The following is a 17,802-nucleotide window of genomic DNA, read 5'->3' on the forward strand; positions in this document are numbered from 1 at the left end:
AGCTGCAGGGTGCGGAACAATTTGAAGCGCCATAGAGTGCAGAGAGTACATCGCCTAGTAATTCTGGGCTGGTGGCAAATAAATATATCGTGTATTGTTTCCATCAGCAATATTCTCATCCCAGTAACCTTTCTCCTTTTTTTTTTTCCAGACGTTGTCATATATAATAGCTTTCGTTTTTGTTTCCCTCCTTTGTACCAATCTTTTCATATCTAAGTTACACACACACACACACACACACACACACACACACACACACACACACACACACACACACACACACACACACACACACACACACACACACACACACACACACACACACACACACACACACACACACACACACACTATTATCATCTCCCTGTAACCTCTTTCTCTTGTTTCCAGTTTGTACTCTCTATATAAAAAAAAATTACTTACGAGTACTCCTGTTGACTCTCTCTCTCTCTCTCTCTCTCTCTCTCTCTCTCTCTCTCTCTCTCTCTCTCTCTCTCTGTCTCACGGTATTGCCATTAAACTTATTATTTCCATCATCCGGGTTAATGAGACTTTCTGGAAACCGAGAAAAAGAAAGCATAAAAAATGGGATTCTGTGTGTGTAGTGACTCATTTACCGCCGCGAGATGATTTACATGTGTTGGTGGCTCGTGTTTCTTACCGCCTTGTTCTCACACCAAGAATTCTCTCAAAGGTCACGAAGATTACTTGCCAGGCTCTCGTGAGTGTTAGCTATAGACGATGCAGAACAGACCGCTTGCTATTTCCTTTCTTGCTTTTCATGTAAGGGACTTTGGCCAGGCAGGTTCTCGTGAGTGTTAGGTATAGACAGTACAGAACAGACACCTCGCTATTTTCTTTGTTTTCTTTCACGTATGAGCGGTGTTGGCCAGACAGGTTCTAGTGAGTGAGGTAAGTATAGGCAGTGCAGAACAGAATCCTCGCTATATTCTTTCTTGCTTTCCACATATGAGCGGTGTTGGGCAGACAGGTTCTAGTGAGTGAGGTAAGTATAGGCAGTGCAGAACAGAATCTATCTTGTTTTTCACGTAAGAGGTGTTCCGGGCAAGGGTAAGAAAAGTGATGTAAAAAAAAGAAGAAAAAAAAAAAGGAAAAAAACTAAAGACGCCGGTCCCTCAAGAAACAGTACAAAGGCAAGCCCAGAATTACATTGGTGGTTGTCTTGAAACGTAAAGTCCTGAAAACACTCGTGGAAATACCAATAACTTCCACTACAGTCTGTTCGGAATTAAGACGATGCATTTGATTTGTTTCTTTGCATCTATATATTTCTTCCTTTCATCCTCTTTTCATATAAAAGCCGCTATGGCCAAGGGCAACGAAAGTGATAAGGAAAAAGATCCGCAGTTCGAAAGCAAATCCAAACATTACATAGTGAAGCGTCTTGAAACCTGTCTGTCTATATACCAGGTCGGCAACTCCACACGGGGCGGCTCAGACAAAGCACTACACACGCAATACACACACCACTGAGCCCCGTTGACCCCTGCTGGAAAGGGACCCACTGTGGTGTATGAAATGAATAAGGCGACTGATAAGTAAATGAATGAAAAAGTATATAGGTGTGTGCGTGTGTGCGTGTGCTTCTGTTGTGTACCTCGATGTGGATGAACTAGGATGAACTTGTCTCGTTGGCCAGTTCAGTCTTCGTGCACTCCCCAATCAAAACGCTTCTGTTTGTTCGGGCGTTTACCAACATGGGAAGCGTTTTGGTTGGATAGGTTACGAAAAGATTGGAATTGGCGCCACACTTCCCCAACCTCTGAGACGTCTCCGCCAGTTTTTCTCACCCCCCAGCTGCTAACTCTGTACAAGGGCCTTATCCGTCCATGTATGGAGTATGCTTCACATGTCTGGGGGGGTTCCACTCATACTGCTCTTCTAGACAGGGTGGAATCAAAAGCCTTTCGCCTCATCAACTCCTCTCCTCTAACTGACTGTCTTCAGCCTCTCTCTCACCGCCACAATGCTGTACCTCTAGCTGTCTTCTAGCGCTATTTTCATGCTAACTGCTTTTCTGATCTTGCTAACTGCATGCCTCCCCTCCTCCCGCAGCCTCGCTGCACAAGACTTTCTTCTTTCTCTCACCCCTATTCTGTCCACCTCCCAAACGCAAGAGTTAACCAGTATTCTCAATCATTCATCCCTTTCTCTGGTAAACTCTGGAACTCCCTGCCTCCTTCTGTATTTCCACCTTCCTATGACTTGAATTCCTTCAAGAGGGAGGTTTCAAGACACTTATCCTTCAAATTTTGACTACTGCTTTGGACACTTTTATGGAACTGGCATTTCAGTGGGCATTTTTTTTATTGGATTTTTGTTGCCCTTGACCAGTGTCCCTCCTGCATAAAAAAAAAAAAAGTCCAAACGTGACTGTGGAACCTGATAACCAGTGAAGTGGTCTTATTGGTTATCCGGCAAGCGAAAAAAAAGTGACTGGAACTGATTATAAGTAATTTCGAGTGTTTCAAACATTGTATGCCAGTTTACATACAGCTGGACTCCTGAACGCAACATAGTAAACTGCCTTCACAGCGCCATCACCACAGGTACTTGATACAGGAGCTTAGGTTTATCACAGCTGGCCACATATTGAAAAAAAAAACAGCAATCCTAGAACACCAGCATCCCAGTAACTCCCACTTTGGCCTATTTAAAGTGAAAATGATGCTCTGAAACATTTAGATATACGAAAAAAAAAAAAAAATAGCATATAGCAAACCGTCTTATAAGGGACATCTAATGTAGTGATACTTGTTCGTCCTTTGTGTTCCTTTGAGCTGACGACATATGTATAATTTCGTGGCGGGTTAATTGAGTTACCCCAGCGACTTCAATTGGGAGCTTATTCCAGTTCCTAATGACGTGATTATCAAGGGTGTATGTAAGAGAGAGAGAGAGAGAGAGAGAGAGAGAGAGAGAGAGAGAGAGAGAGAGAGAGAGAGAGAGAGAGAGAGAGAGAGAGAGAGAGAGAGAGAGAGAGAGAGGAAACAAATGATGGAAAGTGGAGGAGGAGAGATGAAGGAAGAGACAGATAGTAAAAAGAAAGATTAAGTGAATGAGGGAAGCAGAGGATAAAGTAAATGATGAGAGAGAGAGAGAGAGAGAGAGAGAGAGAGAGAGAGAGAGAGAGAGAGAGAGAGAGAGAGAGAGAGAGAGAGAGAGAGAGAGAGAGAGAATAAATAAAAGGCAAGGCAGAGGGGGAAAGAGAGGAGGGATAGAACAGAGGGAGAGAGAAAGAGCGGGGGAGAGAAATACGAGTAGGGAGAGAGTAAATAGGAAAGGAAGAGAGTGAAGGAGGGAGGGAGGGAGAGAGGGAGAGAACAAGAGAGGGACACACGAGAGAGAATTTAGCGCCAGTGCAAAGACAATTGTGAACTTTATACCTACACACGTTTTGGAGCACAGAGAGAGAGAGAGAGAGAGAGAGAGAGAGAGAGAGAGAGAGAGAGAGAGAGAGAGAGAGAGAAATGTTTGGTGTGTATCCTGGGTTGCGTTCACGAGTTTCTCTCTGACAGATGTGGCTTACTTTTTTCGACTCTCTCTCTCTCTCTCTCTCTCTCTCTCTCTCTCTCTCTCTCTCTCTCTCTCTCTCTCTCTCTCTCTCTCTCTCTCTCTCATTTACTCCTATTTTTACTTTCTCTCCATAATGTTTCTGTCTTAAATTCTCTTCACTTTCTTATCTTCCATCATTTTTCGTTCTGATTCACCTCTTCATTCCCTCTCCCTCTCTCCCTCCTTCCCTCTCCCTCTCTCCCTCTCTTGCGTTATCATTCCTCCTCCTTATCTTTGTATTAATCATAATTCCACGCTATTATCTTGTCACTCTTCTGGGTCGTTTTTCTCACGCGTTCCTTTTTTATAATTAAACCTTTCTGCGTCTTCCTCTTTGTTCAAGTAAAACGCTCCTGAACCACTTAAGTTTTACACCGACCCGCGAATTTTTCATTTTCTCGCTGAAATAAAAGCATATACTCTTTAATTCTCTTCACGTGGACACTTGCGACCTGCTTTTGTTTCTCCTCGCGGGTCCTTTTAGTGAGTCTGGCGAGCTACGTGAAGGCTGAGTGTCATGGGAAGGTTTCTGAAGGCTAATTGAGTGTCTTAGTAATCTTTATGGTTCCCTCGAGTTAATTAGATGAGACAAAATAAAGTGATGTAAGCTTAGTTTAGTTTAGATCAGTTTATTTTAGGTTATAAGGTTGGGTTATGTTTCATTAGGTTAGCTTTGATACGTTGCGTTTGCTCAGGGTTAGGTTAGGTTACATTATGTTTGTTTAGATTAGGTTAGGTTTGGTTAGGTTAGGTTAGATAAGTTGAGGTGAAGTAAAGGTAAGATGAGATGATGTTAGATTAGACATTTTCTTAGAGTTAGGTTAGGTAAGGTAGAATAATATAAGGTGAGCTGATGTGAGGCTCGGTTAGGTAAGGTTACGTTTGATTAGGTCACGTGAAGGATTAGGTTAGGTCAGGTAAGGTAAAATAACGTAAGGTAAGACGAGGTGAGGTGAGAAGAGGTTAGGTTAAGTTTGATTAGGTTAGGTCACGTGGAAGGTCAGGTCAGATGCGTCTAAAGGGCGGGATGAATTTTAACAAACTCTGTCTTTGATTCCCTTTGTGCTTCTTTCTCTTCTTCTTTCCTCCGTGTTTTCTCTTCTCCTCCGCTGTGCCTTTTGTGAGGAGTTTTCTCTTCTATATTCTACTCGCTACCTGCGTACCCTCTGTTCATTTTATACGTCTGTCTGTCTCTCTGTCTGTCTGTCTGTCTGTCTGTCTGTCTGTCTGTCAGTGTGTGTGTGTGTGTGTGTGTGTGTGTGTGTGTGTGTGTGTGTGTGTGTGTGTGTGTGTGTGTGTGTGTGTGTGTGTGTGTGTGTGTGTGTGTGTGTGTCTCTATCCATTCTCTCTCTCTCTCTCTCTCTCTCTCTCTCTCTCTCTCTCTCTCTCTCTCTCTCTCTCTCTCTCTCTCTCTCTCTCTCTCTCTCTCTCTCTCTCTCTCTCTCTCTCTCTCTCTCTCTCTCTCTCTCTCTCTCTCTCTCTTTCTCAATCATATAGTATAAGTTATGACAAAAGTGTAGTAAGGCCCAGCAGATCAGATTTATTCCTTCTTCTTCCTTTGTGTTCCTTTGTATTAGATAGCTGGGTAGTTTACTGACCACAGCAAGCAGTACAATAATAATAATCAGCTCACATATCACATACTACAGATTACAGTTGTTAGTGTGACGATCCACAATACACCCTGCAGTCCACATGAATGGAGTGCAATGGAGTGGCTGGTGTGGAGTGTTGCCTTTGAAATGTTACTCCCTCACTTGTCCCTTCACTGTCACTCTGTTTCTCTTTCCTTCTTTTTTTCTCTTGTTATCCAAAATGTATGTACTGTTCTCTTTGTTTCCCCCACTGTATTCTCAATCTTGACTTGTCCCTTCTCACTGTCTATGTTTTTTTTTTGTTCTTCTTTCCCTTTCCTTTCCTTACCTCTTATTATTCAAAATTTATGCGGTTTTCTTTGTTTCCTCACTATATATGTATTTCCACACATATACCCCTTTAATGTCCTGTTCTTCTCTATATTCCCTCCATTCATTTCTCTTATTATCTCTGTCTCTTCACCATATTTATTTTCAAACACGTCCTCTTCATCTTCTGTACATTCCTTATCTTCCGTATCAGTAAATCGCGTTTGTCTCCTTGCAGTCCCCACGGCGGAGCTCCTTGGTGACGGGGACGTGTTTCTGGACAATGGCAGCACCTTGAACCTCACCTGCGTGGTCCACTTCAGCCCCACGCCCCCTGAGTTCATCCTGTGGTATCACCGTGACAAGGTAAGAGAACTGAGTGGCTGTATTCAATAGGAACGTATTCTCAAGCGCTTGGCTGGCCTGCCTGGACTGCTGTTGGGTATCTAGTGGAGGGTATTAGTGTGTTCAAGGGTGTTTTCATGATTCCGGCTGTTTTTCGATGTTTTTAAGCATATTTTTATTATCCTTGCTAGTTTGAACAGTCTCTAGTGGAAATTATTTTTGTTTTTAAGGGTGTTTTCATGATTCCGGTTAGTTTGGGCAGTGTTCAGTGGATGTTATTGGTGTTTACGAGGGTATTGTCATGATTAACAGTGCCCTATGAGAGCCCACAGAGATGATTATTTGGGTTCTCAAGGGTGTTTTGAAAATTATATAGTTTTTTTTTTTATGGCTTCTGCATCATCAAAGGGAAAATAAAATACTCCTGTAGGCTTTAAGTGCAGTAATGTAGGCTTCATTATCTGGATTCTCAAGGGTGTTTTCATAATCATATAGTTTGCTAAGTGTTCTGTATCATCAATATATACAAATACACTCTAGAGGATCCAAGTAATCACCTCTGTGGGATTTGTGCGCAGTTCTCATGAAGGCCAATAGCGCTTGAGAATATGGCACTTAGTGTAGATCGCAGTGTTGGTTTCTCTTTGGTATTAATTGACACTTCCTGGCACTGGCGTCGTTATCACTTGTACGTATTGATCCCCCAAGGTAAGTGTCTGCATGTTCGCCTCTTTTATGTCCACTTTCATAGGAGAACCTTGGTTGATTATTCACGGGTCACATTCGTGCGTTTGTACTCATTAATACTTGATTTGCATGATTTTATGAATGCTTTTTGTCCATGTGAATTAAAGAGAACCCCCACGCATGCCTCGGAATGTCTTGCAAGGCCCGTCCGCCGCTCCTGTGCTTTATTTATGCACTTCATTATGTCTGCTGCTGCTGCTGTGCATACTGAATAGCGAGGGGGGCAACAATAAGCTAAGAGCCAGAACTCACCCACACTTTTTTCCTTTTTTTTTTTTTCAATTCTCTTTTTTATGTTTCTGAGTATAGGATGTTTTATTTCTCATCCCATTGTTGTGTGTGTGTGTGTGTGTGTGTGTGTGTGTGTGTGTGTGTGTGATAGTAGTAATACCACTAATAGATAATAATAGTATTCAACGGTTTATTTACAATTAGCAAGTATCTCGCTCAAGAATAACAGGGAGATGCTGCTGAATAAGAAAATCGCTCAATCTCACACTTCAGGAACTGCAGTGGTTAGATGGAACCCGAACAAACGAAAAAAATAGTAAAAAATAAAATAAAAGCATAAAGATAGTGTGTGTGTGTGTGTGTGTGTGTGTGTGTGTGTGTGTGTGTGTGGTCAGCAGGCAGGGCATACCATCGGTGGCGTTAGACTATCGGAACGAGCAGAAGCGATTCCCTCAATTGGTGCTCCGATCATTCCGTCACGGCAGCCTGGGGGACGTGGCGCAGCTGTGGCTTTGGGCAGGAGCCTGAGGAGGAGGAGGAGAAGGAGGAGAAGAAGCAGGAGGGAAGGAAGGAAACTGTGGTCAGGATGCGGGGGAAACATGAAGAAGGATGGAGAAAAAGAAGGAAGGTCAGGCGAGGTTGTCGAGAAGGGAAAGTAAAGGTGAAGGAAGGAAGGGGAGGCGGTGATTGAAGGTGACGGGGAAGAGAAGTGGAGGGGAAGAATATTCAGGAAGGTAAAGAAGATCTAGGGAAGGGAGGACACTTGTAAAAACGGAGAGAGATGCACACAATAGGGAGGATGTTTTTGTCAAAGAGGAACTGAACAAACTCAGAAGAGGGACAGAAAGGAATAGAGAACGGGAAAGCCTGAAAAGAAAACAGACAGAACATACTAGGAGAGGGGAAGAAAGGTTACAAAAAGGGACGGTTCTGTTTTTACAGGAAGGAGGCAAGGAAGCGACGTGGACAGGGAAGGGAAAAAGACGAAGGAATGGTATGTGTGAATATGAAGGACAGAATTAGCAGGAAGGGGCAAAGAGGAAAGAAATAAAAGGAAGAATAATTGGGTGAACAGTAAATAGAGTTAGTGAGAAGGGGCAGGGAGAAGAGAGAGAGAGAGAGAGAGAGAGAGAGAGAGAGAGAGAGAGAGAGAGAGAGAGAGAGAGAGAGAGAGAGAGAGAACTGAATAGGGACGAAATAGGATAAGTGGGAGGAGGCAGAAAGAAAACATAAAAAAAGGGGAATACTTGGATTAAAATAAGATATGAAAAGCGGAAAGGAACGAGAAGCATAAACAAAAGGGAGAAAAAAAGAGGAGGCAGTTATAGTAGAAAGAGAAAGATAAAAAGAAAGAAGGATGCTTTACGAGGGAACATGAATAAGAGGGGAGTGGGAGGATGGGAGGCGCAGTAATGGGGAATATCGACTGTGACATTGGCGTGACAGATCGTGACATTTATCTCTTTGAAGTGCGTGATGAGGCGTTTTGTTTTTTGTTACCACTGACTGACTGCCTGGGGGGTGCGGGAGGAGCCTACCTGCCCGCCACGTGACTAATAAGACAGGTAAGCAGACGAGGCAGCGATGCGTGGGAGGATTGTGGGTAGTATTAAGGTGAAAATATGTTACTTTCTCTCTTCTCCTCCCACCACTACCTGCCGCTGCCTCGCTGATTAGAGGTGTGTGTGGGGGCTATTTCTCACGTGTGTGTGTGTGTGTGTGTGTGTGTGTGTGTGTGTGTGTGTGTGTGTGTGTGTGTGTGTGTGTGTGTGTGTGTGTGTGTGTGTGTGTCTATCTACTGTTATTACTGCTGCTGCTGCTGCTACTACTACTACTACTACTACTACTACTACTACTACTACTACTACTACTACTACTACTACTACTACTACTACTACTACTACTACTACTACTACTACTACTACTATTTTTAACAGTTATTTTTAACAGTGCTATTGAAAAACATCAAGCTGCAAAATTACAGAGATAGTGCAGAATAAGAAAAAGAAAATATTCACTCTGAGACGCTTGAAACTGCAGTGGTTAGATAAATTACGAAAAAAAAAAAACATAAATTAGCGTGTGTGTGTGTGTGTGTGTGTGTGTGTGTATGATCGACGAAGCATTTAAATTATTCCAGGCTTTATTTATTAATACACAAAGGAGGAAGCACGCGACTATTAGCTTCCATTAGATGATAAAACAAATCTCGTGGAATTTAGATACAGTGGTAAATAAAACATGTGGAATGAAAGCAGTTAACACTCTTATTTGAAACACACACACGTCACACGCACACATTCCTGCATTCATATCGACAACAGATACGCAAGTTCTAAATACTGAACTGAATATATAAAAAAAACAATAGAGACTTCAGCTGCAAAACACTTCATTTCTGCCACTTCTCTTCACAGTCATTACCTTTCCTGTCTCCTTTACCTGTTCGTCACACCTTTCTGATGCCTGTCCTGCTTTACAATGCTCTGTTATTTGTATTGATGTTCTCTATCTTAAATTAATGTTAACTTCCCCATTCTGACTTCACCACATCATTCCCTATTCTTCTTCACCTATTCCCTATTATTCTCAAGTGTTATTTATTCTTCACCACCCATTTTCCCTTCATTCTCAACTATTTATCATTCCTCATCACTCATTTCCCATCATTCTCCTGTTATTCATTTATTTCCACTAATTTTTCCCATTATTCCCTACTATTATTAATTTTTCATCACCCATTTCCCATCATTCTCTGGTATTATTCATTATTCAGCCATTTCCCCTCATTCCCCATCATTTCCACTACTCATGCTTTCATTCACTCACACCTCATAATCCATTTTCACTATTCATTCCACGCCTCTCATTCCTCACCAGGTGTTTCTCGCTCTCCATTCACTATCTGTCATTCCCTAGAACTCATTCCCCCACCTGCCGTGCTTCACCATCCATTCCTCACCATCATTCTCTCCATCCAGCCCCTGTTTCTTTCCACACCATCCATCCACCGTCACTCATTCCCCCATCATTTATTCCCCACTAGTTAAACCCTTCCACTCCACTTTTGTAAGGAATATTCTTTACCACCAACTGCTGCCACTACCTGCAGAACGCACCATCCACTTCCCTCCACTTTCCTCCACTTCTTCAGAGTCCTCCAGTGCTATTCCACATTCGTCGCTCCATCACAAATGCATGAGAACGGAAGAAAGAAGAAGGTGTTACAAATGTATGCAGTAATATCATTGCAGAGTACACGGTGCATATGACAAGAATACCTGAAGACCTGACGAGCGACAATACAAGCAAGACAAAGGAAAAGAGGAGAAAAAGCGTCAGAGTTGAATAAGGGAATAAATATGTAAGAAATCTGTCCTCCTACCAATGAGAATGAGAGGGAGAGATAGGAAGCTTTTAGAGGATAAAGGAGAAGGCATAAAAGTGGACAAAAAAGGGATAGAATCGCAATATGACTGAGTGAATACTGATATGGAGACTTTTCTCAGAGGATTTTATTGTCGGGTTCGAATTTAAATGAAAAATGCAAAAATCTGATAGCATTCCACCTCTTCCTCGCCCATCCCGCCCTCCTCCTCCTCCTCCTCCTCCTCCTCCTCCTCCTCCTCCTCCTCCTCCTCCTCCTCCAGCACCCGCCGCCGCTCCACCTCATTCCATCAAACTCCACGGGATTGCTATGTTCTTTTTATTGCGAGTGAATGTATTAACCTGCTATTAATATTTCAAGCAATCCGTGATGTGGTTATCGCAGCGGATCACGAGATGTGCGTGCGTGCGTTCATACACACACACTCACACACACACACACACACACACACACACACACACACACACACACACACACACACACACACACACACACACACACACACACACACACACACACACACACACACACACACACACACACACACACACACACACACACACACACGTTTAATAATTCATTGTTTGCATGTTTGTTTGCCTTTCCATGCTTTATTAAACATTATTACTAGCATAATAGGTGTGTGTGTGTGTGTGTGTGTGTGTGTGTGTGTGTGTGTGTGTGTGTGTGTGTGTGTGTGTGTGTGCGCCTGCACCCGCTCTCTGGTAACAGGAATAATACTTATCGTGCACTTTTGAGATTTCACAAAGAGCAGTTCAGAATTGTAATTTTGGACCGCGGGAAGTTTTGGTGCTGATATTGATATTTGCACACACACACACACACACACACACACACACACACACACACACACACACACACACACACACACACACTGCGTAGTGTAGTGGTTAGCACGCTCAGCTCACAACCAAGAAGGCCCGGGTTCGAATCGAGGCAAATGGGCGAGCCTCAATGTGTAGCCCCTGTTCACCCAGCAGCAAGTAGGTATGGGATGTAACCCGAGGGGTTGTGACCTCGCTGTCCTGGTCTCAGTCCTACCCGAAGATCGGTCACTATGACCTCTGAGCTCTTTCCGTAGGGGAACGGTTGACTAGGTGACCAGCAGACGACCGTAGGTGAATCACACACACACACACACACACATACACATACAGTCGTTGAATTGAGTCTGGTCTGGTATTGGTCCCACACTGCCTGATGATTGGCTGGCTGGGGAGTGCGGCGACCAATGAACACATCAGCACCGTGGCAGCGATTATATGGCACTGTGAAGGGAGAGCTGAAGGGGAAGGGAAGCCTCGAGGGGCCGCATTTTGTTACCTCCTATTGGGTATTGCGGGAAAAACTTTCACTAGGAACTTTGCTTTGACTGGAAACTGCTTTTTTTTTTTTCCTTCTTTCATTGTAAACTTTTTATTTTTATCTCTTGTAAACTTTTTCTCTTTTGATCGGAAAGTTTTTTTTTCTCAGATTATAAACTGTTTCCTTCTTTAATTGTAAACACTTTCCCTTATTGTAAACCATTTTTTTTTTTGCCTTTGATTGTTAACTGATTTTTCCTTCTTTAATTGTAAACTTTTTCCTCTTATTGCAAACTTCGATTGTAAACTTTTTATTGTGAACTATTTTTTTCCCTTTTTTTTTATTGTAAACGGCTTTATCCCTCCTTTGGTTGTAAACTGTTTCTTTCTTTGTAAACTGCTTTTTCCTTCTTCGATCGTAGGATACTCTTTTCCTTCTCTGATTATAAACATTTTTTTCCTATGATTGTAAACTGCTTTTTTTTTTATTTTCCTCTCTGATTGTAAACTGCCTTTTATCCTCTGAATGTGAAGTGATTTTTGTCCTTTGAGTGTAAACAGATTTCTTTCCCTCTCCTACAAGATGACGCGATGAAAGTATTTATCCAGGTAACACAAGTAAGATACGATGCACAAGTCCCTAATTTTACCTTTGAAAGCACGTACGATAAACATTCTCTCCTAAAAGTACCCATCGAGTTTTTTCCTCCAAGTAAAAGGCACAGAAATACGGAGGAAAAATACAGAAAACTCACGAGACACGAGGAAAGCGAGTGGGTGGCGAGAGAAAAAGACTCGGTAAAGAGAAGCAGCGGAGGAAAGCAGGAGTGTCACGCTGAGATGGAGGGAAGCGAGGAAGGAGGTCAAAGAGGAAAGAGTCAATTGGTATGAGAAGAAAACATATCTGCCAACTGTGTCTGCTTGGCGAGGGAAAATACTCTGAGAATCAAGTCTTATTGGCAAAATTTTCACTGGCAGTCTCGCTTACACTCTCCTCCTCCTCCTCCTCCTCCTCCTCCTGCAAGCAAGCCAGTGATTTTTCTTTCATTCTTCTCTCTTCCCAAGTTTGGAAATCTTTAAAGGGAAACGAAGAGAAAGAGACTGAAAAGATACCAGCACTGTCGGAAGTGATGGCCCAGAGAATAAGGAGGAAGAGAAAGAGGAAGAGGCGTGCGTAGGAGGAAGAATAGGAAAAAGAGGAGAAAGTAAAACCGAGGCAGTGGCAAATGCAACGAAAATAAATGCGAGAGAGAGAGAGAGAGAAGATACGAGGGGGAGACGAAGATATATAGGAAAAATATTAACGGTTTGGCCACAAGGAAGGATTACAGAAGGATCCGTGCTGAGATAAAGGTGGGAAGGATGTGGCGGGACGGGATAAGGACGCTCCAGTAAAGTATGGAATAGGGACACACCGCTGCAACAGAAAGAAGAAAAATCCTGGAATATACCACCAGGCAGGAAACATAATGGGATCCTAAAGATGGCGCAGGAGAGGAGGATTCGAGTGTTCTTAGTGTTAGGAATATGTAAAAAAGAATAGATTTTGCAGTTTATATCCAGTTTAAAGATTGCAGGTGGTTGTAGAGCTAGTAAAGATGTCTCAGTGATATTTAAGGATGGGTCAAATGGGAGTCAAAATGTTGAATGCCACGTGTGAAGACTGACAAATTGGAGGTTGGTGTTGAAAGGAAGAGGTTGAGAAAGGAGCACCTTCTTCCCTAACTAGTTTTGCAGCAGCTTCTTCAGAGGATCTTTTAAATAAATTAGAAAGTGGTGGATTTGTACAAGTGAGGATGTTTGCTTGACACCAGCATTGTTTTAGATAATCAGCGAGGTATGATTTATTGTATGAGATAAGCATGTAACTGCTACGACAAAGAAGAAAATGTCTGCCAATTTATAGAAAAAATACATATATTTGAAAGGTATTTTATTTGAGATGACGAAATAGCAAAGTATGAGTGTCAGATAAATATGTAATTAGTACGAAAAAATGCCAATCTGTAGTAAAAAAAAAAAAACATTTGAAAGGTATTTTATTTGACATGAGGGAAGTAACAATGTTATAAGTGATAGCAGGAGTGTAATGTACAAGTACCTCAGTAGGAACTCAGAAATAAATAGCAAATTAGTGAAATACGAACAGGATAAATGTATAAAGATTGCATCAAGTGGAGGGGAGCAGGGCGGTAACTGTGCCAGAGGAAGGTGAGTTTCAGTACCACGGTTCAAAGATACAAATAAACAGTAGCGAAATGGCGGGATGTGTGCGCGATAAACACCAGGAAATTACATGATTCAAGGCGAGGGGAGCGGCGAGGCGTGAATGGCGATGAGTTGAATGTGAATATATAGATACACTAATAAATAATTCATAAATACTTTAGTTTTCCTGCGGCAAATGTTTCAAAATTATATTGTTTAAAATGAAGATCTCTTATATTATCCTTGTATTTTTATATTTATTACTTTTATATATTATTATTTTTGGAGGGGTTGAGGACACTTGGGAAGAGGTGTAGCAATATTTAAGCCACCGCAAAAATATTGCAGTAGTTGTTTCAAACTAAAAGTTGTGTGTCAAATCCCGAGGGGCACGTAATAACTATTGAAAAATACATTGTGTTTGCTGCAAATAAACTAAAACAAAGATGCATGGAGCCAGCGAAGCCCAGTGTATGTAATCTGTATTTCAACACACACACACACACACACACACACACACACACACACACACACACACACACACACACACACACACACACACACACACACACACACACACACACACACACACACACACACACACACACACACACACACACACACACACACACACACACACAGGAGTTCAGAATTGTTGGCAGTGGCTGTAGAAAGGATTGTAAGATCATTTTTTCGAACAAGACAGAGTGTAGAGGAGCAGGAGGCGTGTAGGGGCGGCGGGTCAGTGGCCGGGTCTCGTTTAGGGGCGAGGAGGGCGAGGGACGTCCCAAGGGAGCCGTAAAGGAGAGTCATTCATCAGCAAAAGGTGTTAGGTTATGTGTAAGCCATGTGTCCCCGTCTGCCTCTGTCCTGCACCCTCTACTTACCCGTCCGCTCTAATGTCTGTCTCTGTCTATCTCTCTCTCTCTCTCTCTTACATGTTTCGTATGCTTCTCTTTCACATACGAGGTTGTCCTTTGTTCCCTTTTCCTCTCTCACCTGTCTCTCTTACTTCTTTTCTTGTCTATTTTAATATCTTACTTTTCTATACGTGTTTGAAATAGTTTCCCTCTCTTACACGGTCTGTTTGCTTCTCTTTCATATTATGTCTTCCTTCCTGCCTTTTTCCTCTTGTGTCCTCTTATCACACCTGTTTGTCTCACCTGTCTTCCTGTCTGTTTTAATATATTACTATTCCATACTTGTAATTAGATTCTCTCTCTCATCTCTGTCTTCCTCCTTTCTTATTGTCTTCATCGCACCTGTCTCTCTCTCACCTGTCTACCTGTCTATTTTAATATCTTACTTTCCCTTACGTTTTCTAATTAGTTTCCTTTTCTCATACATGTATTCCTTATCAGGTGTCTTTGTTACCTTTCTGCTCCTGTCTCTCCCTCGCCTTTGTTCCTGTTTAGTAATGTTTGTCTTTCTTTCTCATACGTGTTATATTATGCTTCTTTACACCTGTCAGTTTCAGGTGCCTATGTCCTGTTACCACACCTGTCCTTTCACCTGTTATTCCGTCTGTTTTAGTGTCTGTCTCACCTTCCTATTGATTGTTTAATTTGCTTTTCACACACACGAGTATCTATCTTCACCACCAGGTATCTTTGTTCATTAAACCTGTCTCTCACGCACCTGTCTACTCAATACCTGTCTTTTCTTCTCTTACATCGTGCAATATGATTCTCTTACATATATCTGTCTGTTTCCTTACCCTTGCCTTGTTCTCATATACCTGTCCTTCTACTACGCCTGTCTCCCCCGGGCTTACCTGTCTACCTGTCCACTTAACTACGTCTCTTTCTCTTACACTGTCTAATATGCTTCTCAAATACATCTACCTGTCTCATTTTACTTTACCTGTCATTTGTCCAAGTACCTGTCTGCTCCCTGGTCCTGTCCTTCCCTCCACATGTGTTGCATACCTGCCTGAACCACCTGTGTCCTGCTGCAATCACACAGCTGTCTTGTTACCTCATGTAGCTGCTGCCTTTCATATCTGTCTGCCTGTTGCGTGTGCTTGCTTTTACATATCGGCAACGTGTACCTTTTTGCTTTGAAATTTGCCTCGTTTCACTCACACACGTATTTGCTTTCAGGCTTGTCTCTTGTTTCCATTTGTATTGTCCACTTATACATGTGTTCCTGTACCTCAGTCATATGTCTGCTTTCACCTCTAACACTCACACACACACACACATACACACATATATGTTGGATTCTGTATGTGTTTTTTTTTTTTTATACAGATTTGTTTATTTTCATCCGTTTTCTCTCACTCTCACACTGTCATCTTATATATTTCTGTCTCCCCTCATCTACCTGTCTTCTTTCCTACTTGTTATACTTGTCCTGTCTACTTGCACATCTGTTTCACACTTGTCAGCTTTTTTACGTGTCTCATTTGTCTATATACACCTGTGTGCTTCCTTCTCACCTGTCTAATCCTGTCTTTGAACTTCTCCTTCTCCTTCTTACACCTGTCTGTCCTCATATCTGTCACATCTGTCACTTGTCTGATCACTCACCTATCTAATCTTATCCCTGTCTCATGCATCTATATTCTCACCTATGTTTCCCTTACACACCTGTCCAAGCTCATCCCTGTCTCATTTATCTCATCTGCCTGTCCTTATACCTGTCACACATTTGTCTCACACCTGTATCCTCATTATATATATGCTACACATGTGTCCACACTCGCCTTTGTCGAATTTCTCACACTTGTCTGCCCTCATGCCTACTTCCCTCCCTCACAGCGCCACGCCAAGCCTGCCAACCCACACGTGTCGCCCCAATAATCCTTTCACACCTGTCTCCTCTCACACACCTGTCCCATCAACATGCAACCTGACACATACATTCCCGCCTAACATTCCTCTGTCGTCCGAACCTTTCCCTGTGTCCTCGCCTTCCACTTTGTTATGTTCAGGTGTTCCCCTTGATTCAATAAAAAATAAAGTCCGAGGATGTAAAGTTTTGAAATTGATGCGGTTCTTTTTTAACTTAATTCCTGCTAACTCATCTTACTTATATACTTTACTTATTTATTTATTTTTTTTTTAGCATAAATTTTCGTTTCTCTTCGCATTAGAAAAAAAAATAGTTTCGAGGGATTTTTGTTATGAAGTTTTGTATCATTTTCGTTCTGTTCATTTTTGTTATAATGTGATTCATATGAAAATGCATCACTTTTTTTTTTTTTCCACCTCGGTCGTATGTTTTGCCAGTTTATTTCTTTGTTTTTCATATTTTCTCGCTTCAACACTTTCCCTCTCTGGCTGTCTGTCTTAATTCTTTGTTCCTGTCGTATACTTTTCTTTATCTCGCTATTTTTCACGGGTGATGCACGATGCGCTCTCTCTCTCTCTCTCTCTCTCTCTCTCTCTCTCTCTCTCTCTCTCTCTCTCTCTCTCTCTCTCTCTCTCTCATTTTTTTCTTCCTTCTTTCCTTCCTTCCTTCCTTCCTTCCTTCCTTCCTTCCTTCGCTCGTTCCTTCCTTCACATTTTCTTTACTTCCTTCCTTCCTTCTCGTCTTTTTTCCTCCCTTCCTTGCTTCCTTACTTTCCTACTTCCTTTTATATTTTCTTTATTTTTCCTCTCAATCATATTCTTCCACCTGCATTGCTCTTAATCCCCCCCCCCCCTCTCTCTCTCTCTCTCTCTCTCTCTCTCTCTCTCTCTCTCTCTCTCTCTCTCTCTCTCTCTCTCTCTCTCTCTCTCTCTCTCTCTCTCTCTCTCTCTCTCTCTCTCGCGGTGTTTCGTCCAAAAAGGTAAAAATGATAAAGATGAGAAATAACTCACTTCTCCAGAGAGTCATAAAATCTATCCCCTCATCTGGACCATAAATCTTAGAGGCGATATTCTAAGTCCAGAACGCGCGAATTTCCTCTTTATAGCGTGGACAGGCGAGGGAAGGATGGGCGCAGAGTGTGGGAAAAGGCAGTGATTGAAGCTTTAAAAGGGGAAAAGAGAGAGATTAGGGGTTAAAGGGAAAGATGTGACGAGAGACAGAGAGAGAGAGAGAGAGAGAGAGAGAGAGAGAGAGAGAGAGAGAGAGAGAGAGAGAGAGAGAG

The 17,802-nt window shown here is 42.3% G+C and overlaps 1 protein-coding gene across 1 annotated transcript in view; it reads left to right on the forward strand.

Annotated features, from left to right (window-relative positions):
• The window catches only part of LOC135090682 (hemicentin-2-like), a 164,094-nt gene that overhangs the window by 138,099 nt on the left and 8,193 nt on the right, over nucleotides 1-17,802 (forward strand). Inside the window, 1 exon segment of the mRNA XM_063987681.1 lies at nucleotides 5,719-5,846. Within this exon segment, the coding sequence (XP_063843751.1) occupies nucleotides 5,719-5,846 (128 nt within the window).

The sequence above is a fragment of the Scylla paramamosain genome, chromosome 35, assembly GCF_035594125.1.
Source record: "Scylla paramamosain isolate STU-SP2022 chromosome 35, ASM3559412v1, whole genome shotgun sequence".
Lineage (NCBI taxonomy): Eukaryota > Metazoa > Arthropoda > Malacostraca > Decapoda > Portunidae > Scylla > Scylla paramamosain.